Genomic DNA, 27,032 nt, shown 5'->3' with positions numbered 1-27,032 from the left:
TTTGAGAAATAACCATATTTGAGATGCAGTCATATGAAGGAAGTTCTGTGCAATATTTTCTATGTTCAGTATAGTTTTATGCATTTGAATTCTATAAAGGATAGTCATTGATTTTCTTTACCAGATGATGATGATCATAATGACAGGACCATTTTATCAGTAGTCCAGAGAGGGTCTCACACGTCTGCTGTCCGTCTTCCTTCCTTTGAAGTTTCTATTTTCAAGCACAGAAGGAACTTCGGCTTTTTTAAAGAATTTTACAGTTCCCAACATCGCCTCATGTACATACATGGTGATGGAGAAATTTTATCTCCCAGCTTAGAATTACAGCTTCAGCAGAGGGCAGTATGTCTCCATGTTTCGCGGGCCTTTTTTTTCCTCTCCCAAGTTTTGAATGTGAAAATGAATAGCATTGCTGTGTTTAGAGTGGGAGTGTTAATTGATCAGAAAGCATAGGATCTTTGTATCACCTGTATAGAAAATGTGTAATGAGATGCATGCGTAGATTACAAATCTGAAAAGCTTTAAACGTTCCTTTTTTTTTTATAAGATGACCAAAGTTAAGTAAAACAATGTGTCCTCTTACATTTGTTTAATATTTACGTTGAAAGCATCAACAGATATAGCTGATTTAAATTATATCTAGCAAAAGGCTTTGAATTAACAACCTGTGTTTTTTATGTAACCAGCTAAAAATGAAGAAAGGTTCTGAAAAGTAGAGCATGTTTTTATATTTTTTTCAGAGATTTTTTGTAGCTTGTGACATACATAATAACTTATTTTGTATTTTACTTAACAATAGATTATGGTATCTTTCTGCATCATCGTCATTAGTGATTATCATGTATGTGATTTACTTTTCAGTTTCCCTGGGTGTGATTTTTTTTTTCTTTTTCTTTTTCTTTCCTTCTTTTTTTTTTTTTTTTTTTTGTCCGAGACAGGGTTTCTCTGTGTAGCCTTGACTGTCCTAGACTCACTTTGTAGACCAGGCTGGGCTCAAATTCACAGTGATCTGCCTGCCTCTGCCTCCCGAGTGCTGGGATTAAAGGCGTGCGCCACCACGCCCGGCTCCCTGGGTGTGACTTTAGGGTTTTGTTTTTGTTCTTTTTTCCCAACCTGGGTGTTTTCAGTCCTAGACGCTGGGATGACCACGCTTGTTCATACATGTTCATGCACACTGCTGACAGACTATGGGATTTTAGTCCTGGAAGTGGGAGTGTTTGTGTATTTTCCAGAAATGTGTTTATTAATGATCCAACAAGCCATACATAATGTTTGAAGTAAGCATTTAAAACCTTGAGTTCGGATACACCAGCTGAGGATTTGGGTCATACACAGTTGGTGTTTTGTCCTTCCTCTTCAGCAATGTTTCAGTCAACTGCTGAGAACTTGCCTGTTCGTTGCCACCCACATTTCAGGGCCCTGGCGATCTTAGAGGCGAACAGATTTAGTCTAACTTCCTGTTTATCCTCTTAGCAGCTAGCTGTGTGACCTTGGGCAGAATTCACAGCATCTCTGAGTCCTGTCTAACTCATCTTTCAAAAGAAAATTCCCATCTGGCACAAATGGAACCGTGCGTTCCCAGGAAGGAGGCCTTTTCTCTTTGCTCAGCCTTCCTTACCCATTTAGTCAGAAGCCAGGGAGAATATACTGGGGTGCTAGATGAGGCACATCATTTCTCTTTGTGTGTTGTGTGGCCCTAGCACAGACCTTGACAGTCATTAGGACTTGATGGTTGTTGATTGTACCCAACAATCGGCTGAAAGTGGCAGAAACAGCAGGGTTTCCAGATGCCATGCTGAGTGTGAATATGATGGGTAGAGCCTGGGAGGCCTGGGTCAGCCTTATTTATGGACATGAATTGCCACGGAGGTTCTCCTGCCCATGAATCTTCCCCTCTTCCCATTGCACTTGCACTGTGGCGCCATCTATAGCCCCAAAGGATCTTGGGAGCTGGCTTTGTTTCTTAAGACGCCAACTTCTATGGGTGTTTTTCATCTTTAAAGAGAAGCAACTACAGACTTGAAGTCATCACCATTCCCTTATCTACCAGACTACTGTTAGCAATAAATAAGTTTAGCTACTTTAAGAAAACCAGAACTTTCTGCATCTTGGCTGTATTTGGAAGCCACTTTCATCAGGACCCTTACACAGTGTCCTTGAGTGTCTGTCCATTGGTACAGGTCATTCTCTCATGCTCACTGGTATTTTGTCTTTTCCTACCTTTAAAGTTACACTTTGAGGATGTCTGAGGATGCAGTCTCATGCTACTTTCTACAGCGTGCCTCTCATGGGTTTTGTCCAGTGATTGCTAGACCATTGGTGACCTTCGGACGAGTATTGTTTCTGCCATTTTCCCCAAAGCTATCATGATATAGTGCTTCCTCTTGGCTTATTAGTGGGGGTGATGAGGTTGCTGGAGTGCAAAGAGGCCCACATGATGCTACTTTTCGGGCGGCTAAATTATCTCTGTAAAGCAAAATGGGTGGGCATTTTGTTTGTTTCCATGGCAACATGTCATGTATTTATAGCCATGACTGCTGAAGGCTAAATAGTGCTGAAGTTGATTCAGTCTTTGCAGCTGACCTCCTTTGATAGTACGTGACTGAGTTATGGCCCCTGCATGTCAGTGGCTTGCTAGGAAGCAGCTAGGCTTTTGCTGGAAAGCTTGACAGTACACATGCTTTCTGTGTCTGGCATCTTTCACCATTGCTTGACATGGTTTCTTTCACAATTTAGGCATGCATGGAGGACGCAAGCAGTCAGTTTAGATCCATTTTAAGAGTGTTAGACAATTTTAATACTATTACTTAGCTTCTACACCAGGACATCCACGTGATGAATGATGAAGGACTTAAGGATTTTTTCCCCACCATTATTAAACACCAAAGTAGGTGATGGAGTCTGTAGTCTCTTTGTACTTAGAGATTGCTGAAGATGTAATTCTAAGCTGTGTTTAAAGGTGTGTGCCACTATGCCCGGCTTGGGGACATTTTCAAACTCCCCTCAGTTGATATAAAAGGGTTATATCAGCTTGTTAGCCTCCCCCACGGCTTCAGAACTTACACACACACACACACACACACACACACACACACACACACGTATGTATATGTATATATATTACATATATAATTTATTTATATTACATCTAAATTGTTATCCCATCCCTTGTATCCTCCCATTCCTCCCTCCCTCTCACTTTCACCCTATTCCCCTCCCCTATGACTGTGACTGAGGGGGACCTCTTCCCTCTGTATATGCTTATAGAGTATCAAGTCTCTTCTTGGTAGGCCGCTATCCTTCCTCTGAGTGCCACCAGGCCTCCCTATTCAGGGGACGTGGTCAAATATGGGGCACCAGAGTTCGTGTGAAAGTCAGTCCCCACTCTTCACTCAGCTGTGGAGAATGTCCTGTCCGTTGGCTAGATCTGGGTAGGGGTTCGAAGTTTACTGCATGTATTGTCCTTGTCTAGTGCCATAGTTTGAGCAGGACCCCTGGACCCAGATCCGCTGGTCATAATGTTCTTATAGGTTTCTAGGACCCTCTGGATCCTTCTATTTCCCCATTCTCCTATGCTTCTCTCACCTAGAGTCCCAATAGGATGTCCTCCCCTCTGTCCCACTTTCCTGGCAAGTGAAGACTTTCATGGGACATGCCCCTTGGGCTAGTGTCCAGATATAAGTGAAATATACCTTTTGACTCTTTCTGCTTCTGGGTTAACTCACTGATGATCATTTCTAAAAAATTCAAGCAACACCACATGCTGGCGAGGATGTGGAGAAAGAGGAACACTCCTTCATTGCTGGTGGGAATGCTAACTAATACAGCCACTTTGGAAATCTATCTGGCGCTATCTCAAAAAACTGGGAATAGGGCTTCCTCAAGGCCCAGCTATTCCACTCCTTGGAATATACCCAGAAGATGCTCCAACATACAACAGGGACATATGCTCAACCATGTTCATAGCAGCCTTGTTCATAATAGCCAGAACATGGAAACAGCCAAAGTGTCCCTCAGTACAAGAATGGATAAAGAAACTGTGGTACATTTACACTATGGAATACTACTCAGCTATTAAAAACAAGGAATTCCAAAAATCTGTGGGCTTCAGAACTTTCAAGGTCAGATGTGTGCCCATAGAACTTTGGGCTGCAGGGGCTCCATTGGTGCTGCCTCGGCACCGCGCTAGAGGGAAGTGTATGATGGTGTAGGGTTGCCATGGTCTTAGCAAGACCACTAACGCTTCTAGACAGGCCCCTCAATGGTTTAAAGGACAGGGCCCCTGGAGTTCTGCATTGGAACTGTGGACTCGGTTTCCTTTCTTTTGTGTGGAAGAGAACTGAGAAAAAGACAAGTGACAAGCTTGACTGGACAGTTGTCCTCTGCTTCTGTCTCCTCTCGAAGCTGAAGGAAGACATCTTGATGCAAACCTGACTTTCCCTTGACTCCTAAAACGCAGCTCATTAACACACGGAGAGAGGGCTAGTGGGATTATGCTCTGTCTCTCCACATGGCAGCGTTCCAGGCAAGTGTGTGAAGAAGTGAGTGAGCACAGGACCACGTGAATGATTTTGACAATTTTGAGAAAAAATTAATCTTGTTGCAAAACTAGTCGGGGTCACACTCATGTTCAGCAGTGTTCATTTGTGACTCACTACCCATTTCGGCGGTGGAGGGGGGGAGTCTTGAGTTTATCTGCTGTTGTTGCTGTGATCAAGCCTCTCTCCTAGACTTCCCAGCACCATTTCTTCATGGTAAAACTCTTAAAAGACTTCAAAAAATTGAGAGAGTTGCACATTTGCAGAAAACGCTTGAGGATGTTTGTTTTCCTCTTCCAAATGACAATTTCTGTTTCAGGTTTTCGTGCAGCTTGGGCTGTGGCTGCCAGCGCCAGATGGCACCGGTTCTGAGGGAAGAGCTGGCTTTTGCTTAGAAGTAATACCCACAAACAATACCAGATTAGCATAAGCAAATGTCAGTGAGTGAATACAAAGCCAACACTCCTCCATCTTTTCTTCCCTTCCTAGGCCATGGGTGTTGAGAGTGACCAGGAGATTGTTCAGATGATTGGAACAGAGGAGCACGTGATGGCTGCATTTGGGCCCAGCTTGGAGGAGTGCCAGAAAGCTCAGATTTTCACGCAGATGCAGGTGTGTCCTTTCATGATTGCCTTGCTGTGAACTGGGACAACTTCAGTGCTGCTCATCTCAGTAAGCCACCCCTCCAGTGGCTTTGGGGGTGTAGATTTGGGGAGGACGTTGAGGAGAAAAGCAATGCAAGTTCTTTTGACTGGCTTCTGTAAATCGGAGGAGTGAGTTTGCCTGTGGTTTCTTGAGTTTTCAGAAGAGGTCTGCGTGGAGAGAAGCTTCTGGTGTGCATCTGTAACCAGCACCATGTCCCCTCTAGTCATTTGAGGGCATAGGTCACTTTTAAAACTCTGGCAGTTCTAATCTGAGTCTTGCCTTTTAAAATTTTCCCTTTAATATCCTTTTGAGGGGGGTGTTAGGGACATGTCACTATGATAAAACACTGTGTCCATAAGCAACTAAATGAAGGGTTTACTGTGGCTTGTAGATCCAGAGGGATAAAGTCTGTAACGGTGGTGAAGCATGGAGCAGGAAGCTGGCCAATTGCATGCTCATTCACACAGAGGAAATAGAGAGAAAGAATGGGGCCAGGCCACCCTCTCATCCCACCCCTAGTCACATACCTCCTCCATCATAGCTCCACCTCTTGAAAGTTCCAGAGCCACCAACCGAGGAGCAAGTGTTCAAACACAGGAGCTTCTGGGAGACATTTCTCATTCAACGTAACAGAAACCAAAACCTAAGCAGGCAGTCTGCCAGTGAGCCATGCCCTTAGCCCTTAATAACCCATTTCATTCCCACCTTCCAGTTGCATCTATTCCATCTTTATCCCATTTTCTGAACTCCTAATTACTTAAGTATCAAGAAAGGTCCAGGAATAGTTGCTTTTATTACCTAAGAATCTTCACCATCCTCAGGTATGCCTGCTCAGACCCTTGGAATCTAAGGATAAGGCTTTAAAATGGTGTTAGGGAATTCCATGTGTGTAAACATAATTTTTAAAAAATATTCTTGCTTTCTCATGTGGGAGCCTCCTCATGGTACTTGGGTTTTTAGATTGATGCTCGTAAGGTGTTTTGCTGAGGCAGAGTTTCAGGTGGCATCCCTATGCCTCTGGGATCTAGGGATGCACGCCTACAGAATGAGACTAGGTGGCTCCAATTGTCTGTATGTACATCGTCTTTCCCAGGAGATACATACAGGGAAATGCAGATCCTGGCTTTAGCCACCTGGGATGAGTGTAGAGAGAGCATTCCCATTACTGTCTGTTTGGCTGTCTGTCAGTCTTGACGGTTTTCAGATTGAGTCATGCCCTTAGGAAGGTTAACATACTTAAGTATGTGTGATTCCAAAGCACAGGGTACTGGGATAGTTCACCACTGCACTCCTTTTTCTCCATGGTTAGTGGGTAAGTGACTCACGTCAGTGGAAAGGCAACATCAGGAAGAATTATTTGCATTGGGTGTACAAGTGAAGTACTTGATAGTCATGAGTCTTCATTTAAAAATTAAGGATCTAAGACCATAAAGAAGGAACACCAGGAAGTGTACAGGAAGTAGTAAATGAACACCAGTCCTTTGAACAGGAACTATAGGCTCAGCTTTGGGACGCATGCTGTTCGGAGTGTGACTGAAGAGTGTCCTAATGGTACCAGAGGGCTCTGATGAATTCCTTCCACACTAAACCATCATTGGTCAGATAGCCCTCAGCTTGTACAGCTGTTAAACAAGGGCTAAATAGTTCAGTTGGAAACTAACATTTATATCTATTAGAAGACACTGGTGGAAACTTTTCAGCTAACTCAATTAGATTAGGTCAGAGAAAAGATGGAAGAAAGAGATACTTTTACTTAGTTAGCCTAAGAAAGACAGATGTTTTGTTTCCCTGAACAGAAAGTATGACTTTCCAAGTGCTCACAGTCTGCATGCTAGGTTAATAATAATCCAAGACAGTTAGTATATTGAACATACAGGATCAGTTGTGAACGTGTAAGTGTTCTCCCCTGTTCTGAATGAGGTTGAGCAAGTGCTCTTTGTAGAATAGTGTTGAATGACAAAACTTCTCCTGGGGAGACACAACACACACATCTACTCACCCCAGATAAGGATCTCACAGCAGATGCCACCAAGTGGTATGGATACCACCAAAGTCAAACTTGGTGAACCAGTGAGTTTGATTGGAAGAATATGAGTAAGGGGCTACTTACAGGAACAGAGATGACTCAAAGACAGCTGCGTCACCAGCACCCACCCCAGCATGGGCGACAGGCAGCTCATAAAAGCTGGAAAACCTAGAGCACACAGCCTCCAGGCAGCTCAGAGGCTGGAGAGTACCCTTCCCAAGTTACTCTGCTCTAAACCAGGCTTCCACTGGTTTCTTTCTTTCGGGCAGCTGGCTTTAGGATCTTCTTTGCAGCACAGCTTGTCTGAGAGGAATTCTCAGCTGTAATTGCTTACTCTGAGAGGAAGGGGGCCTAATGAATCTGGTCAGTTTCAGGGACTTCCTGAAGCTGTCTTGAGCTGTTTGCCTTCCTGTTGATGGAACTTCCCTTCATCATGGAAACTGTTATACCACCAATAGCCCTTTTGAAGATGTGGTGATTCTGTGGATTGCTTAAAGTGTAGGGGTATTTTGTTTTTGGCCTCCACCCTATCATCTGCTTTGTATTGTTTATATGTTTTTTATCATTGTAAAGGGCTCTGGTGTATAGAAACGGTGCTCATTGCCTTTTGGGGGATGTTGCTAGGCATAATATTGTGGCCTACCTGAGAACATGAGCCCTGCCTGCAGCCCTCACACTGCGAGAAGGAGGGAGGGCTGGGTACCCAGGGAAGGGATGGCAGTATTCCATCAAGGGGGATTCCCCTCTCCTTTGTGTCCCTCCTGTTTTTTGCCTCAAAGAAGTGAGGAATCTTGTCTCAGTTCAGAGAGCATCAAGCTCTCTTTTGGGTAAATACTTAGCATAGAATTGCTGGGCCAGAGAACAGTGTATATTTAATCTTATTAAGTCAAAACGACCAAACTTCTCCAATCCACAGATAGTCATACCTTTCTGCATTACTGGCTGCACTGTTCAAGTCTGGTTGCTTCTTGTTCTCATGGTATTTGGTGTTGTGTCTTTTTTATTTCTAGCAAGTGTGTAGCATCATTTTATTGTAGCCTTAACCATTTCTCTCATGGTAACTTAGTGTGAACACTTTTTCATGTGTAAGTTGGTCACTGGTTTTGTGAGCTGTTCAAATTATTTATTAAGTTGGTCATCTTTTTATTAATGGATTTCAGAGAGACCTTTAAAAAATGTGTGGTGGCATAGTCTTTAATTCAAGCACTTGGGAGGCAGAGGCAGGTGAATCTCTGTGAATTCAAGACCAGGCTGGTCTACAAAGTAAGTTCTAGGACAGCCAGGGCTCTTACACAGAGAAACACTGTCTCAAACAAACAAACAACAACAAAAAGGTCTGGATATAAATCTCCTACCCAGCTTTTATATTGTAAACACGGTTACCTATTTCATTGATTATTTTTTCTTTTTCTTTCACAGTGTTGGTTAACTTTGAAAAAAAGCCCAAACTATCAGAAAGGTTGTGTTGTGTTTACAGTTATTACTCTGTACACTGTTTAAGGTGGTCCTTGCCAACTCCACATCAGGATATTGTCTGGGTCTTTTTCTGGAAGCTGTATTATTTTAGTTTCCATGTTATGTCTAAAGTCTTTCTGTTGTTTTATTTTTTGTTTTTTAAGACTAGGTAGCCCAGAAACTCACTCTGTAGACCAGGCTGGCCTTGAACTCTGAGATCTACGTGTGCCACCACCACACAGCTAGTCTAAAGGTTTATCTCAAATTAGTTCTTCCTTTTGGTGTGAGATAGAGGTAAAGCTCCTTGTTCATGTGTAGGTGTGGAGTTGTATTTCACCACCAGTTATTGGAAGGACAGTTTCTTTCATGTTTTGACACTTTTGTCAAGAGTCAGTTGACCACTCAGTGAGGTTGGTTTTGGACTTGTGATTTGCCTCCGTTTTTCTCTCTCATTGCAAGCTTTACACCATTTTTATTGCTGAGGCTTTGTTTGTTTAGGGAGTGGGGTGGATATGGGTTCTCTGTGTAGCTTTGGCTGTCCTGGAACTCACTTTGTAGACCAGGCTGGCCCTCCTGAGTGCTGGGATTAAAGGCGTGCACCACCACCAGCAGCTTGCTTTTTGAGACAGGGTCTCTCTGTGTAGTCCTGGCTGGCCTTGAACTCAATAGAGATCCACCTGCCTCTGCCTCCCAAGGGTTGAGATTAAAAGACTGTGATATCAGTGCCCAGCTACTATAGGTTAATAGTTAAAATCAGCTTTGTTTCAGCTATCCAAGTCCTTTGCATATCCATGTAAATTATAGAACCTAGGACTTGAGAATCAGCTATTTTGGGTGTTTTAAAGCCTACTGAGAATAAAATAATCGATTCTGAATTTATTGGTTAATTTAGAAGAAATTTAAGCTGTGAGTTACATTTTAACATAAATTGAGTCATCTAGTTTATGACATTGTCTTTCTTAGTTCTGCATTTATTTAGCTTTTCTGTTGTCTGTAGCTTAGTGTAGTGGTCTTAACATGGATCGCTTTCTTTGTGGGAAACTCTCCAGCCCACCGTGATATTCCTAAGTGAAGAGCTGATGGCTGCCTTATACATACACTCAAACCCATTTCCCATCTGTGGTTTTTCAATCCCCTACAAATAATTATGTGTCAATTTTACCAGAATAAGGCAATTTACAAATCAGAAGGGAACCAGTGTAGGCAGTGTGCTGCATTATTTTGTCATTGATTCTCGATTGTGTGTCTGTGTTTCCAATGAAACAGTCTCTGTAACTACAGTCCTTGTCTTCATTGCTTGTAACAGCAGGTCAGCACTGATAAGTGATCCTCAGTGATGTAATTCAAACACTACTTTTTTTTTAATAGGCATTAAAATATATAGGAAATAAAGTAAGACGTCAAAGAATGTGGGGAGGTGGACCAAAGAAAACCAAAATAGAAGAAGCAAGAGAACTCCTGGCTTCTACCATTCTCACCCATGTACCAGTGAGTAATTGCCAGATATGAATAATATTTGTGATATCTATTAATTCTGTCTAAAGGCATTTGAATAATGCTTTATGCTGTTTGAAGTGTATTCCCCAAGAGTGAATCTAGAGGACTTGGAACTTTTCGCCCATCCTCAGTAGGTTGATTGCAGTCAGTGTTGGCTGTATCACTTTTTGAAATCCTCGCTGGCTAAGGTCATCATCCCACGACCTTGAATTCCAGAGTTTCCATTTTCCAGCTTGCATCACGCTCCCATGTGTGTTAGCTGATGGTTTGCTTCGTCACCTGACTGGTGGGTGGGTATATAAAGAAAGCTGGAGCCTGTCTGCTGGCCTGTGTTTATCTCCTGTTGCCTTCTCATTATATATCAGCCATGGTGGCATGTGGGGTATTGCCAGGAATCAGCCTTTCTCTACGTGAACACATGCGCTCCTTTTGCTACGTCATAGCTACCAAGTGCTCCACCATGCGTGATGTGACTCAGGGCTGCAACTGTTGCTTCAGGGAGTCTGTGGGAGTAGACTGGCCTTGTGGTGGCAGCCAGGCTCAGTTTTCTTACCTTAGGACACTGAAAGCTAATAATAGCTTCTGTTTGAATTTCTGTGATCCAGTTCAGGGAATTATAAAATTCTTATTATTGAAGCTGTATTTGAACTAGATTTTAAGCTCTTTTTGATGATTGGAAATATTTTAAAATTCAAAACAGCAAAAGTGGATAACAGGAGCAGAGCTTTGGAGTTGAAATATGTTTATTCAGATCCTGGATTTGAACTCTAGGTTTTCCTTGTGCTGATTTGAATGTTTCTGAACTTAAGCTTCTACATTGGTATGAAGAAGTAACACTGCTTCCTCCCAAGTCTCCTGTGGTGGTTCAGGCACACAGCCTGTGCAGGCATACAGCCTGTGCAGAGAGCTCTGTTTCTCAGCCCCCCGGGACGCTGTGGTGCACTGGGTTTACCTTAATGCTGGAATGGCAGCAAGGGCCTCCTCCACCCTGCTGGCTGTGCAAACCTTTGCTAAATTGGAGTCATAAAGCATAATTCCTTTGCTCTTTTGCAAAGAGAATGAGCTACTGTTTTAAAAATTGGGCTCTACATATATCAATAAAAAATAGATAGTTTTCAAATAGTTTAAGACAGGTTTTCAACCTAGGTTAAAACTTTGGGGGCAGTACAGGAACAGGAGGCATTACCAAGAGAAAGCAATACTGTTTGTTGTTCTTCGAGACCCAGGCTCAAGAGCTGTCTCTAGACTAACACTTGGGAATTTGCTAGAAATAGTGAAACTGTGCCTTAGACCTACCAAGTCAGAAACTCCCAAACTGAGCCTTGGGAAGCCATATGTGTTTTTGTAAGTCTCCCAGGGGCCTGTGACACATCACAGATTTGAAAGCCTTAACCATTAAGAGTGGTGACGTCCAGAAGTCCCCAGGTTCTGTTGACAGTTTGGTTCCAGAATTCCGTGGTCATTTTAGAGCTTTGTACCTGTTTCAGGTAATCCATGTTAACATCCCCCAAGGAATGTCTGAACTGCTATTGGTGGTCTACAAGTCTTGTCACCCATTAGAGTAGAGGGTTCCCACTTTCCACGTGATTATTAACATTGCCCTGGAAAATTGCCTCAGAAATAATTTCAGTTTAGGTGTAGGGTTGGGTTTCTAGTATACAATAGTTAAAAAGGGAGGTAGGTAAAATGCATTAGATAGAGTGTAGCAGGGATGGTTGCCACGAATATTCATGTTTACTTCTACCATAAGTCTACTAGTATTTATGTACATGAAGGGGGGATGTGAACTGGGCTTTGTTGAAAACTTAAAATGTGAGTAATAAAATGTTTGCTTTTTTCATTGATAAGCAAAACAACCATTAATTGATTATAAAACAGCCAGAAGAGTTGGGTGATCAGTGCTACTTCTTTTTTTTTTTTTAAATATTTTAAAATATTTATTTATTTATTATTGTGTATACAGTGCAGGTGTACATGCAGGCCAGAAGAAGGCATCAGCTCACATTATAGACAGTTGTGAGCCACCATGTGGTTGCTGGGAATTGAACTCAGGACCTTTGGAGGAGCAGTCAGTGCCCTTAACCTCTGAGCCATCTCTCCAGCCCAATCAGTGCTACTTCTTGACATTAAGATTAGAAAAATACGATGGAACATAGAGTTCTGTAAACAGTGAGAATATAAATTATTACCACTGTTTAACAAAGAGCTTCAAACCTCAACGGCTAAGCAAACTGTGTTGTATCACTCATTGGTCTGTGTTCACCAGCCTAAAGTTGGGGAGGGACTTTTGTCTTTGCCTTGTCGTGGAGCTGCAAGTGGTCGCTGAGACTGGAGTCACCTCATGGCGTTCCTGGGCCGGATGTCCACCATGGCTTCCTCACTCACAGCAAAGTGCACTGCTCTTCCCACAGCGTCCCAGTCTTGCCCTCTGATGACTCAGGACTCCAAACAGGAGGTGACCGTGCCAGTGTACTTACGGGTCAGTCTAGACCTGGCTTGGCATGGACTCTGCTGTACCCTGGTCAAACTCACCACATGGCCATCTGCAGCGGGCAATGTGGCGTGGCATGGAGGGTGAGGGGAGTGAAGCAGTTACAGCGTCACACAGAAAGGAAAGGCGGTGTACCTCTCAGGGGCTTGTAGACTAGCTGAAGTTTCCAAAGGGGGGAGACTTGTAGCAATTCATTGCTGTCCTGTTTGAATGTGGTAACGCCGATTCTTTTCTCGAGGCACCTGGCTTTAGCATACACCACCTCTGAGTGTCTCTCCAATTTCCCAATTACAGGTGAAGGAGTTCAATTTCCGAGCTAAGTGCATCTACACTGCAGTGATGGTGCGAAGGGTGATCCTGGCCCAAGGAGATAATAAAGTTGATGACAGAGACTATTATGGCAACAAGCGACTGGAATTGGCAGGACAGGTGCTTTAATTATTTCCATGAAGAATTGTATTTTCTTTGATAAAATTAGTTTTGCTGTCACTTTAGATACGAAAGCATCCAAATCTAATAGAAACTGTATGTAGTTTGAAGTATAACTTACTGGTTTTTGTTTCTGTGTTTTATGTGAAAAGGCTGTTTAAATATCCCTGTAGTGTTACCTGTGTTCCATCTTCTGCTGAGTTCTTTACCCTCATTCCCTGTAATGTTGGAAATGAAGCATGGCTTTAAGTAATACCATTTACTCAGTAACAAATGTTACTTAGATATCTGTATGTTCCAAGGTGCTGGTTCTGGGTATGCAGGAAGAAGATAGACGGACAAAGGGGGGGGGGCTGCGCACACGCATGCACACACATGAGTTCAGGTGCCCACAGAGACTCAAAGCAACAGATCTCCTGGAATCACAGTGCTTGAGAGCTGCCTTATGTGGGTGCTGGGAACCAGGAACCGAAGGAAGTCTGTCCCCTGCAAGATCAGGAAACTCTTAACCTCCAAGTCATCTCTTCAGCCCCAACTACCTCCTTAAACTAATATGAGCTGAAGAACCAGAGAGAGGTGGGATTTCTAGAGTCAGGGAGTGATATGGGCTAGATTGAAGATGCAAGTTCGAAGATGAACAGGCCAAGAATGGGCTGGCCAAGGGGTGATAGCACACATGCCTCAAATAAAATTAACATTCTATTACATTGAGGGGTGAGTGTGTGTGAGAGAAAGTGTGTTGAGGTGTGCATCGTGGGGGGCAGAGGACAACTTGCAAAATGGTTCTCTTTTTCCACCATGTGGGACCACTCTTGTCAGGAAGTGCCTTTACCCACTAAGCCATCTTTCTAGCCCCAAAACTAAATTTGAAAATTAGAATTTGGAAGTTAGAACAATTTGGGGTCTTGGGAAGAGTCAGGGTTTTTTGTTTTGTTTTGTTTTGTTTTGTTTTGTTTTCACCACTCACTCTGTTAGGATTTAAGGTATTCTTACTACTAATCCTCATTTCCACCATGTTTTAATTTAAAAAAAAAAAAAAAAAAGCTGTTAAGTGAGTCCTTAAAAAAAATGGGTTGTTTAGAGTAATTCAGAAGGGAGTAAGGAGGAGGCTAAAGAGGAAATCCTGTTGCTTAAGAAATTAGAGTTAAAAAGAGGACTCCCACGTGCAAGAAAACATAGCTTAGTGGACAATGTAAGCACATAGAAGGCATTGTGTTGGCAAGAATGTGTAAAAACAGTAGCTGCTAGTTCCCACCCGTGGGATGAGGCAGGGAAGCCTGCCTCAGCTTTAGATAACAGAGTTGTCTCCACCGCCCGGGAGCTTTCCCTGGGCTGACCGTCACCGGAGGGTTGCCAGGCCAGCTGCCAAGAGGTGTTAGCGAACCTACTGATCTCAAGCTTAATCTTTGCACCTACCTTTTCTTCTTCGGTAATGTGTTCATTATTTGCTGTGCGTCACTCTGTTCTTTGTCTGCAAATTTTTTGTTCCTAATGCAGCTTGCTTTGTATGGATGAGATATGGACTGGCACCAAAATCCAGCACCCTGGAAAGCCAGGGATTTCCATCCTGGGACAAAAGAATGCCGTCTTGACTTCAGAGATTGCCTAATCCCAGCTGTTCTGATAATGTAATTAAGGCTGCCTAATGTCTTTAATTTTGCAACCAGTTTGTGTGAAAAGGAGAATTTGGCACTCTGAAGGCTTAAACACTAAATAGCAATCTCACGGCGCCTAATTAGAATTCTCTGACATTAAGCTAATTGGTGAAACTGTATTTCAACGGCTTAACTTCTTTATTAATTTTTTTAGCATTTTCATTGAAAATCAGTTGACGAGCTGTCAGCACTTTTGCCTTAAATATGATTTGCTCAGTGGTGCTTCTGTCTTCGGCAGGAGGAAAGGCCTCCAAGTAGCAGTGCGAAGCATTGAGGGGTAGTGAGGCATCCTACCCTGGTACGCATCTTACTTCCTTCCGCCTTAGATGTTGGGGTTCATTGCGTGGCTTAGCTTTGCAGCCTCTCCTTGCTCTGGGGACTGGACAGCATTAGTTCTCTAAAGTTGAAATTTTAGGAGAAGAGAAATGTATTCCGGTAGCAGTTTTGTTGACTACAGGTTCCTATTCATTAGTGTTTAGCGCCGGGGACATTTCCTCGTGTCTGAATCAGCAGGCCACAAAAGATTCAGCTGGGACCCTGAAACGCTTTTTCATAATTTGAGACAAAAGCAGCTAAGTGTGAGGGAGTAATTAAAAGAGCGCTGTGGTCTGGTTAAGGGTACTTGATTCTGTTCAGGATGCCTCTGCAGGTTCCGTTGCGCTGCCCACAGGAAGTGGCTGGAGCGGCTTCTGTAGCCCCTCACCCCTCTGCACCTGCTTCCACTCCCACGGTCTTTCTTCCCATGAGTGAAACTGCTGGGTCTGACTGTAAGAAAGGATTAAGCTCTCAGGGAGGAAGTTTTCTTTTTAGAACACTTTTGTAAATGTGAGTCCAAGACCCTGGCTTCCTGGTCTGCAGACTTGGTTTTAGTAGAAAAGTAGATGGATGCATCCAACTTAAGTGGGGAAGGCGTTTAAAAACAGCCCAACTAAAAAACATTGTTCTGATGTTAAGGCAGACTTAACATCAGTTGTTTTGAAAAATTCTTCGCTCAGAGCTGTAAGTCGGCTTGCCCATTACAAACACCCAGGAATGTAGGCACTGTGAGATTAGTGACTCCTCAGCTTATGTTTCCAGTGAGCCTCAGGACTCCTCTTGAAGTGAACCATGTGAGTGTCTGGCTAGTTGACTCAAATCACAAACAGATACAGTAATCTTTTTTCTTTTCTTAGCTTTTTTATTCTATTAACAAAAGGGAAGCTTGCATGGGAAATATGACTCTAGCTATGAATAGTTTGCTGTTTGTACTATTGAAGAAGTATGCCTTTTGTAGTATAGTGGCTACTGCCCTTCCTCTCCATGAACTTCATATTCCGCATATGTTGGTTTCTGCTGCTGTGACACATGCTTGCTGCCCTAAGCAGTGGCTTCACTTTCTTAGACCTCGGTTTTCTGGGTCAGGCATGAGGTGGAACTGGGCTGTGGGGCTGTTGGCCTGTTTCGTGTGGTGCTCGTAGAGGTCTGCCATTAGTCACTGAGGGGACGACTGAAGGGTGCACTGAGTTAGGTTGCCCAGGCATGTGCTTTGCCTTGTGGATGAGTTCCTGGTGCTCCCCATCCATGAGCCCCGCCCGACGGTCATGTCTTTGTCTCTCTACTGGTTTTAGAGTGACATCTTGTCTGCCTTTGTTTGCATTTCCTACTGGATGGATGAGATTAAGCTCTTTCTCTGTAGACCAGTATTATTTCCTCTGCTTTGAAATATCTTGTTTGGATTTTCCTTATTAATCAAGGAGACATTTTGTATGTTTAGGTCCTGTTTTTAACCAGTTATATATGCTATAGCTACCCTCGCCTAGTGTAAATTCTTTAACTGTCTGTCTGTTAGAGTGTACAAATTTGTGGTCAGCTTTGTTGACTCTGCGTTTCAGTACTGTGTGGTTTTTGTTTTTGAAACTCCTCTTTGCTATTTGTTCTTCCGACAGTTTTGTATGGTGTGAAGAACCCTATCTCCCGGCTGGGGGCGGGGGGTGAGGGCGGTTACCTTAGTTGGTAGAATGTCTGTGTAGAATGCCCGCAGTCCCGGGTTCAGTCCCCAGGACCACATACACACAGGATGGTAGTGTGGCCTATAATCCCAGGACCTGGGAGGTGGAGGCAGGAGCATCGGAAGTCCAAGCGCTGAGGCTGAAGAGATGGTTCAGGGGTTAAGAACATCAGCTGCTCTTCCAGGGAACCCAGATTTGATTCCCAGAAAGCACACGGTGGCTCACACTATCTATTAGTGCAGACCCAGCGTATCCAACACTCTCTTCTGGCTTCCAAGGGCACCAGGCACTCATGTGCTACACAGACACACATGCAGACAAGACACATAGACACATAAGATAAAATTAAGTAAGTTTTTTTTAAAGTTCAAGCTTGCACATCCTATATAACAAGTTTTTTTTTTCTTCAAAAAGAAAAGAGGAGGAGGAAATAGAAGAATCCAATTTCATTTTTTCCAGATGGATAACCTGTTGTCCCAGAGCCATTTGTTACATGATCCTTTAGTTTCTTGTCATTCAAAACTGTGCCTCTGTGATGTAACAGTGGTAGTGCGTGTGGTCTGTTTCCAGGCTGTATTCCAGCCTTTGGTCAGTTTCCTGTGCATCTATCACCTGGACTGTTTTAGGGTCTTAGCTTTTTTTTTTATTATTATTATTTATAAATTTAGAATTAGTCTGCAAATTTTCATACAAATTCTTCTATGGATTTTCACTAGAATTACAGATAAAATGATGAGAAAACTAGTAAACTTAAAATATTAGTCTCCTTATTCATAAATCTTACTAAGGATTCCTTTCTTTTTCATTAAAGATTTCTAATTTTCTCCAATGAAGGTCTTATGCCCTCTTAAATCAAATCAAATCAAAACAACCTGTGTTTCTAAAGCTGGAGAAACGGCTCAGCAGTGAAGGGCATTTGCTGCCCGTCCAGAGGACCAGAGGTCGGTTCCTAGCAACATCAGCATCTCACAACCTTTAACTCCAGTTCCAGAGGATCCAGTGTCTCCACTGGCCTCCCATGATACTGTGCAAAGACATATACACAAAACACGATTTTATTTTGGAGTATCTTTGAGAAACATTTTAATAAAATTATGAATATGAAAATCTTAAAATAAAATAGTAAGATCAGCTCTTGTCTATTCTCTGATTATTAGCAGTTCATCTTGTTCCATTTGCCTCATCCTCCTGAGCACCCAGTTCTTAAATTGGATTGTTTAAACAGATTACAGTCATCAAATTATTGCAGTATCTCAGATAGTAAAGTATATTATGTAGACATAAGATATGCCTCTAAAGCATGGAACTGTATAAGAAAAGAGTATTATTTTCAGACCTAAGCTTTTGAAAGAGCAATTTCTTTTTTTTTTTTAATTTTTTATTATTAATTTATTCTTGTTACATCTCAATGGTTATCCCATCCCTTGTATCCTCCCATTCTTCCCTCCCTCCCCCTTTCCCCTTATTCCCCTCCCCTATGACTGTTCCTGAGGGGGATTACCTCCCCCTGTATATGCTTATAGGGTATCAAGTCTCTTCTCGGTAACCTGCTGTCCTTCCTCTGAGTGCCACCAGGTCTCCCCCTCCAGGAGACATGGTCAAATGTGAGGCACCAGAGTACGTGAGTACTCAAGTGTGGAGATTGTTCTGACCATTGGCTAGATCTGGGTAGGGGTTTAAAGTTTACCACCTGTATTGTCCTTGGCTGGTGCCTTAGTTTGAGTGGGACCCCTGGGCCCAAATCTGCTTATCATAATGTTCTACTTGTAGGTTTCTAGGACCCTCTGGATCCTTCTACTTTGCCATTCTCCCATGCTTCTCTCATCTAGAGTCCCAATAGGATGTCCTCCCCTCTGTCCCAGTTTCCTGGTAAGTGAAGGCTTTCGTGGGACATGCCCCTTGGGCTAGTATGCAGATATAAGTGAGTATATACCATTTTTAAGTCTTTCTGCTTCTGGGTTAACTCACTCATTATGATAATTTCTAGCTCAATCCATTTATCCACAAATTTTAATAGCTGAGTAGTATTCCATACTGTATATGGACCACAGTTTCTTTATCCACTCTTCTACTGAGGGACACTTAGGCTGTTTCCATGATCTGGCTATTATGAATAAGGCTGCTATGAACATGGTTGAGCAAATTTTCTTGTTGTGTGCTGGAGCATCTTCTGGGTATATTCCAAGGAGTGGAATAGCTGGGTCTTGAGGAAGCCCTATTCCCATTTTTCTGAGATAGCACCAGATAGATTTCCAAAGTGGCTGTACTAGTTTGCATTCCCACCAGCAATGAAGGAGTGTTCCTCTCTCCCCACATCCTCGCCAGCATGTGGTGTCACTTGAGTTTTTGATCTTAGCCATTCTGATGGGTGTAAGATGGAATCTCAGAGTTGTTTTGATTTGCATTTCCCTGATGACTAAGGAGGTTGAACATTTCTTTAAGTGTTTCTCAGCCATTTGATATTCCTCTGTTGAGAATTCTCTGTTTAGTTCCAAGCCCCATTTCTCAATTGGGTTATTTGGTTTGGTGGTGTTTAGCTTCTTGAGTTCTTTATATATTTTGGATATTAGACCTTTGTCAGATGTAGGGTGGGTGAAGATCTTTTCCCAGTCTGTAGGCTGTTGCTTTGTTCTCTTGACAGTGTCTCCAGCCTTACAGAAGCTTCTCAGCCTCATGAGGTCCCATTTATTAATTGTTGACGTTAAGGCCTGGGCTGTTGGTGTTCTGTTCAGGAAGTTGTCTCCTGTGCCAATATGCTCCAGGCTCTTCCCCACTTTTTCTTCTAAGTGACTTAGTGTCTCTGGTTTTATGTTGAGGTCTTTAATCCACTTGGATTTGAGTTTTGTGCAAGGTGACAAATATGGGTCCAGTTGCATTTTTTTACACATAGACCTCCAGTTAGACCAGCACCATTTGTTGAAGATGCTATCCTTTTTCCATTGAATGGATTTGGCTTCTTTGTCGAAAATCAAGTGACCGTATGTGTGTGGATTCATATCTGGGTCTTTGATTTGATTCCATTGATCAACCAGCCTGTTGCTGTGCCAGTACCAAGCTGTTTTAATTACTATTGATTTATAGTACAGTTTGAGATCAGGTATGGAGATTCCTCCAGAGCACCTTTTATTGTACAAGATTGTTTTAGCTATTCTGGGTTTTTTGTTTTTCCATATGAAGTTCAGAGTTGAACTTTCAATGTCTTTAAAAAATTGTGTAGGTATTTTGATAGGGATTGCATTGAATCTGTAGATTGCTTTTGGTAGGATGGTCATTTTTACTATGTTAATTCTCCCGATCCATGAGCAAGGAAGATCATTCCATCTTCTCAGGTCATCTTCAATCTCTTTCTTCAGAGTTTTGAAATTTTTTTCAAACAAGTCCTTCACTTGCTTAGTTAGAGTGACTCCTAGATATTTTATATTGCTTGTGGCTAATGTGAAGGGTGTGGCTTTCCTAATTTCTTCCTCTGCAAGCTTGTCATTTGTGTATAGGAAGGCTACAGACTTTTTTGAGTTAATTTTGTATCCAGCTAATTTGCTGAAGGTGTTTATCAGCTGTAGGAGTTCTCTGGTGGAATTTTGAGGGTCACTATGTACACTATCATATCATCTGCAAACAGGGATAATTTGACTTCCTCCTTTCCCATTTGGATACCCTTGATCTCCTTTTGTTGTCTTATTGTGAAAGAGCAATTTCTTACTGTCATCAGGGATCCATGAGCTAATGTGTCTGACTTGTTACTTGTATGTGAGAGTCCTTTTGATCATGTATGTGTGTTTCAAGACAGTGAATATTTTGTTCTCTAAGGACTTTTCTACATTCTAGGTTTGTAATTAATGACTTGTAGCACCGGCTGGGGTGGTTCTAAAGGTACTGAAGTTCTGTGATATGCTGTGTGCAAGCTGGGGAAGCAGAGAAGCCAGTGTGAGGTTTGTCTCCTATCCAGAGAGCTGAGCACAGCAGGGCCAGTGCTCTCTCGCAGCCTGAGGTTAAAGGCCTGAGAACCTGGGGTCCGCCCTTGCCAATTCTGGAGCCCTGTGTGCAGCACAGGAGCCAGGAGCTCAGGGCAGGGGAGACGTGCCTTGTCTCGACCTCTCTTCTCCATTCGGGCTCTCCATGTTAGGCACGCCTTCCCATGTGGAATGGGGGTGAAAGTGGGCCTTCTTTATGCCACTCTCTTCCAGAAACATCTAAGTAGATATGCTCAGAAGACATGTTTTCCAGCATTGACACCTAAGCTCGGCCCTCACATACTCTACTATGTGTTTGTCATAGTGGGGCTAGAACTCAGGCACTAAGCCACTGAGCTATCTGCTTAAACCTTGGAGGTCCCGGGGGGGGGGGGGGGGGGGGGTTGGGAGGAGGAGCTCATTGTGGCCCAGATTGGCCTTGAACTCACTGTATATCCTAGGCTAGCCTCAAACTTTGGATCCTTCTGCCTCTTCCCTCCCAAGTGTTGGGATTGCAGAAATGTGCCAATCACCTAGCCTCCTGCTGACGTGTTTTCATGTGTGTCATGTGTTAACATGCCTAATTGGCAGTTTGTAGATACCAGATGGATGCTCTCCAACACACTGTTTTCTGGCTGGCCACTTGGTGGGTAAGGGTGCTGTGTCCTGTCGGGCAGAGTGTGACTGTTAGTGTCTACTTTTTGTGCTGTCAGGACTGGCTTCGGGTGCTGGCGTCCCAGCTCATGTGTGTTGAAGTTGAGCAGCTTTTCTCCTTGTGGCTTTCTTAGTAGTTGGTGAGGACCATTTCCATTCTTCATTATTCCCTTATGTAGAGTGCCATGGTATCTAATATTTTCATTCTAATATATTCATTATCTGGAATTTCAAAAATAATACTTCTCATCATCAGCTCTTTGGGGCTCTTGAAACATAATCAATGTGTGAAAAGCAAGAAAAAAATGCTGGACAAAATGATTTAAATTCTCATTATGCAGACGAGGCTGGCCTGGAACACACAGAAGCCCACCTGCCTCTTCCTTTCAAGTGCTGGGACTAAACTAAGATGCTTTTTTTTTGGTTTTGGTTTTGGTTTTTTGAGACAGGGTTTCTCTGTAGCCTCCACTGTCCTGGAGTCACTTTGTAGACCAGGCAGGCCTCAAACTTACAGAGATCTGCCTGCCTCTGCCTCCCAAGTGCTGGGATTAAAGACATGCGCCACCATGCCCGGCTACTAAGATGCTTTTTTAAAGAAGAATAATTTAGTTCTCCAATCTCTTGCAGAGAAATGTGTTACTTTCTTCTTTCTGAAATTGATGATAAACGGGAATTTTTAACATGTTTTTTACTTAAAGTTAGCATTGGCTTCTCTGTTTCTCTTAACAAATGAACAATCAAATAAGTGACTGGTGGCTTTGACTGAGATCACATTTGAGTCTGTAGGACAATTTAGGGAGGGCTGACTTCTAAACACTGTCGGTCATCTACCATGTGGCTGTGGTCCATCTCTCCTGGTGAGAGATCCAATCATTTCTCTTGGTGATATTTTAAATACAGTTGCTTTTTGTTTATTACACACTTGCTACCTTCACACCTTCTTCAAGACACAGCTTCTATCAGAGTCCCTGTGGTCTTTTCTGCCGATGACGTGTTATCCTCAAGTAAAGGCAGCTGTGTGGCTTCCTTCCCATTATCAACATCCCCCCTTTGCCCAGGGAACGCAGTGCCACCTCCACCTCTGTGATGAATGAGAATATGAAGACGGGCATTCTTCCTCGCCCGGTTTGTAAAGGAGCCTTTCCTTCCTGCCCCTGCCCTATGGGCTAGGCCCTGCTGTGTAGCTGTGCAGTGATCCTTGGCCTTAGCAGGCTTCCTGCTCCTCCCCCAAGGAAGCCGGTTTTGGAATCCACCTCATCCCTCTGGGTCTGTACCTTTTCTTGACATTACCGACCTGCAGCTCTGTTGGTCCTCCTCCCCTGGCAGCCTGATGTTTGTTGTTTCTAGGTGCAAGACTTGTGGGTGGCCAGGGAGAAGTCACATCCCTGTACAGCGCCTGACACTTTATTCATCAAGGTTCTGGATGTATGTATTACATTGGATTTTTAAAAAAATATATATTGTTTTCAGTTTTAAAACTTGTCTTTTTTAAACAGAGCCTTCATTGAGACCTAAGCTTAACTGTCATGTACTTTTCTTCCAGCTCTTATCTCTTCTTTTTGAAGATTTGTTTAAAAAATTTAATTCGGAAATGAAGAAGATTGCAGACCAAGTGATTCCTAAGCAAAGAGCAGCCCAGTTTGATGTGGTGAAACATATGCGCCAAGACCAGATCACTAACGGCATGGTGAACGCCATCTCCACCGTGAGTCTGCAGCCCTTTTTGCAGTTTGTGGTGGGCTAGGAATGGAAAATATTCTGGGAACCCATGCAGCAGAAGTATGCTCAGCCGGCTTTTGTTAACATAGCCACTCCCCCTCCCGTTCAAGACTATTGCTATCTGGAAAATACTATTACTAAATGGAAAATTTCAAAAGTAATTCATAAATTTAAATAACTTCTTTGCCATCTTTCTTTTATTTTTTTCTTCTTTACCTATAGTTTTCCTATTTTTATTAACTTTCCACTGTGCTTAATTCATAAATTAAACTTTATCATGGATGTGTGGGAAAAGACAGCATAGGTTCTGTACATCCGCCATGGACTTGGGGGGAACTACTGTACAACTTCACCACTAAATATAGTCCTGCTGTGTGGCAATATGAAAACCCACTCACAGGGAGAGAAGTCTCTAGGCTTAACTATTAAGTTATTCTTCTCTTCGTTACTTTCCTCCATTTTTCCTGTAATAAAGTTGACATATTTCTTAGTTGGCAGCTTTTGTCCAGGCCATACAAAGGCGTCTTATTTCTCAGTAGCATTGATACTCTTCAGAGATCCGTCAGCTATTCCTTTCTGAGCACTGAACCTGGTCCCCTGCAGCTGCTTTGTATTTAGGGCCTGGCTGTTCACGAAGGGTTATCAGATAGGTGTCTGTTCCCTTTCTAAAGGCAGCATAGCAACTATAGGTCTATCTGATGGAGCCGGCCTCACAGTTGATAAACCAGACACACAATTAGTTTTATGGATGGAATCTTACCCCAACAAAGAGCAGTGCAGCCCAACCCGTTGACTCCCATAGCCATGAAACAATGGTGCAGGCTTGCTTCAGTGCTCAGCTTCAGAGATTTAGTGGGTCTGTGTGGGCAGCAGCTAAAGGAGAGGCGCAGCCCAGCTCTGTGTCTTTGGCACATGAGCATCCTGTGGTCCAGGTTCTCAAGGTAGAAGAGCCTGCAGTGCTGAGCACTCTCCTGCCTGCCTGAGGTTAACTAGGAGTGTTCCTCCCAAAACGGCGCTTCGCCGTGGAGCAGTTTTGGGCTCTGTTTCTTCCTCCTGTTTGCTCCTTCACTTCTTTTCGGTGTGCTCCTACAGAAGACTACAGCAAATTTTCTCCTCGTTCCCCACCTACTTCCTGTTTCCCCATGGGCTGCCTTATTTTAGCTCTGTGCTGAGTATCACCTTACTTACTCTTACCCTCCCCAAGGAGAGAAAGAGCCCACTGTGTGTGCAGCAGTCGGACACTGCCCCTTGGTGCCTATGTGCTGCTCTTGGTTTTTAAGGTGTAGAGCTCTATGCCTAGAATTTAGCTCAAAAAATTAAGTGTTCCTAATAAATAGATTTTGAGTTTAGCAAAGTAAAATTTTAACTCATGAGGGAGATGCCCTAAAGTCACATTTTAGTCTAAACGCTTATTTGATCTCCTGAAACCACACTCATTTTCCTGTTGGAGGACTCTAAAGCTGGAACCATAAGTGCTCTCCTGAAATAGAATTGAAGTTTGTCTTAATTGTCTTCTGTATATTTTTCCAAGAAAATATTCATAGCTTTCATCTTGTTCTTGGAGAGGAAGCACCCAACATATGCAAATTCCTCTGTGAAGTCATGAAGATTATTGGGTCAGATGTTTTTTGAGATTTTCTTTTACTTGGTTTTTCAGTGCATACTATTTTCTGCAGTTATTTCACATTACTATGTATTCAGATTTTTGGAGAATATTATTTAATGTGTATAACTTATATAACCAAAAAAAATATACTTTACTAAATGTAATCTAATTTGTTCAGTATATAGGAGATAAAGTTAACATGCAAGATTTACTCACATAAGTTGATTTTATTTTATTAATATTTCAGATTAGCATAGACAGTAATAGAGTTCATCATTATCTTTACACTAATGACATAAATCTATTTTAATATTGATATGACCACACAGGCGTTTCTTCATTTGACAATATAGTATTTCTTAATGTGAATAAGGGACGGTTTTAGGGCTAAAGGTGTAGCTCAGGTAGAATTCTTTCTTAGCATGTTCAAGCTCTGGATTTGATCCCCAGCACTGAAAAAAGGAAAAAATCAAAAAGGCCAAGATAGATACAACATGCAATTTGTATCCCTTGCGCCTAGATTAATAAAGTACACCTGATGACTGTCTCTAATTAAACTGCTATCAGAGTCACTTTTTTCTGAGCAACACTATTTAGATGAAGGCATCTAAATGACAGTCCAACATGAGATTCCCTTTTGGGTTTTAGATGAGTTTTTGCCTGAAGAATGTGGAAACCTCAGCCTCTGGTTGAGCAGGCGTGGGCAGTGGACCTTTAGTCCCAAAGAAGGTGACTCAGCTGTGATGAACATTTGGAGCAGTTGCTAGCCTGGAACACCCCAGCAGATCATCTGGCTGCGGTTTAACTCTAGTTGTGTCATTCTGGTTTCTATAGTTATATCATGGCTGTCCGTGCATTAGCAGGCGGTTGCTAGAACAGACTTCTCAGTCTATGTAATGGTTAGGAGTAGCTCATTATAGTTCATCTCTTTCCAGGGCAACTGGTCTCTAAAGAGATTTAAAATGGACCGCCAGGGCGTGACACAGGTGCTGTCTCGCTTGTCGTACATTTCTGCACTCGGCATGATGACAAGAATCTCTTCCCAGTTTGAAAAAACAAGAAAAGTCAGTGGTCCTCGTTCTCTGCAGCCATCTCAGTGGGGAATGCTCTGTCCCTCCGACACACCTGAAGGAGAGGTAAGGGATCATGAGGGTCTCTGTGGGGTCAGAGGTCATACCCATTGGGGTGGGAGACGCATGTACTTAGTCACTTCTTCTGTTTCGATTAACTGCTTATGTGGCAAGAAACACTGGAGCAGCTTGTCAAGGCTATAGCGTAGTTCTGAAGCCAGAAGCCTTCGATTCAGTATCTCGTTAGAGGGATTCGTGGTTGACATTCTTCTTTCTCATGTTAACCTGTGAGTCAAACCATACAGCCAAGAGGTGATCGGGACATGGACAACTGAGAGAGCCATGACCTTTGATGCGCTGACGGAGCTCTGAGTAGCTTCCTGTTTTCTAAGACCTGAAGTAACCCTGACTTACATAGGAAGCACAACCATTGCCTAAACATCAATGGATTTGCCAAGATTTAATTACTTAGCCTCACTGTGTCCTTTGTTCTGTCGTGTGTGTGTGTGTGTGTGTGTGTGTGTAGCTGAGTGTATCTTTGTGCATCATTTGCATGCAGGTACCACAGACACCAAAGGGGGCACTTTATGGCCCCCTGGGACTGGAATAAGTTAGTAACAAGTGAAAGGTGTAGGCTTCAAAGGGTAGGAATTTGTTAGGACTCAAAAGAGTCAAAAATTAGAAGTCTAAGCAGGCTGTGGTTTTTAGAAAATACTCTAATTTATCTTAAACTGTAAGGAAATTCACATTAAATTTATATAGTTTTCAAATGTATACATCATGAACTTTGAAGTTCTTAAATTTCCTAGGGGTTGCTTCAGCCAATACCAGCAGCTAAATTAATTTTCCTTCTTTCTTAGTTAGCATTTCTATCACTGGGAGGGGCTTGAACCCTCACCAGCAGCCTCTCCTGGGCTCTTTTTAGGTACTCTAACCCTGCCACATGCTGGCAAGCCTCGGCTGCTCCACGTGACCCCCTCATTCCCAGGGTATTCACCTCAACTGAGGCTGCACACCCAATGATGGCCTCTCACAGTGCCATGCCTCAGCAGCTCTCCATGACGCCTTTATGCATCAAAACCAGTGCTACCTGGGAAACTCTTACACATGACCAAGTTTGACTGCCAACATAAGGTGCCCCTTGGCTCCCTCTTGGCCACAGCTTCTTTCTGTATGGTGACCCTGAAGGAATACTCCAGATTTCCCATCCTCAGGGATGATGCTGGTCTCAGTCACTGTTGACTCCTCTGCTCCAGCTGCCCAGTATCAATTTTCTCAGCAAAGCAAAGGTTTTACTTTGTTGGTT

At 42.9% G+C, this 27,032-nt stretch overlaps 1 protein-coding gene across 1 annotated transcript in view; it reads left to right on the top strand.

Moving 5' to 3' along the window:
* Polr3b (RNA polymerase III subunit B) overlaps nt 1–27,032 on the top strand; it is a 96,285-nt gene that overhangs the window by 18,522 nt on the left and 50,731 nt on the right. The window contains exons 10-14 of the mRNA XM_051172652.1: nt 5,031–5,153; nt 10,036–10,155; nt 12,950–13,084; nt 22,875–23,036; nt 25,592–25,792. Coding sequence (XP_051028609.1) covers nt 5,031–5,153; nt 10,036–10,155; nt 12,950–13,084; nt 22,875–23,036; nt 25,592–25,792 — 741 coding nt within the window. The remainder of the gene's footprint in view (nt 1–5,030; nt 5,154–10,035; nt 10,156–12,949; nt 13,085–22,874; nt 23,037–25,591; nt 25,793–27,032) is intronic.

The sequence above is a fragment of the Acomys russatus genome, chromosome 31 (assembly GCF_903995435.1).
Source record: "Acomys russatus chromosome 31, mAcoRus1.1, whole genome shotgun sequence".
NCBI classification, from domain to species: Eukaryota; Metazoa; Chordata; class Mammalia; order Rodentia; family Muridae; genus Acomys; species Acomys russatus.
This window is presented reverse-complemented; position numbering and strand designations above follow the sequence as displayed.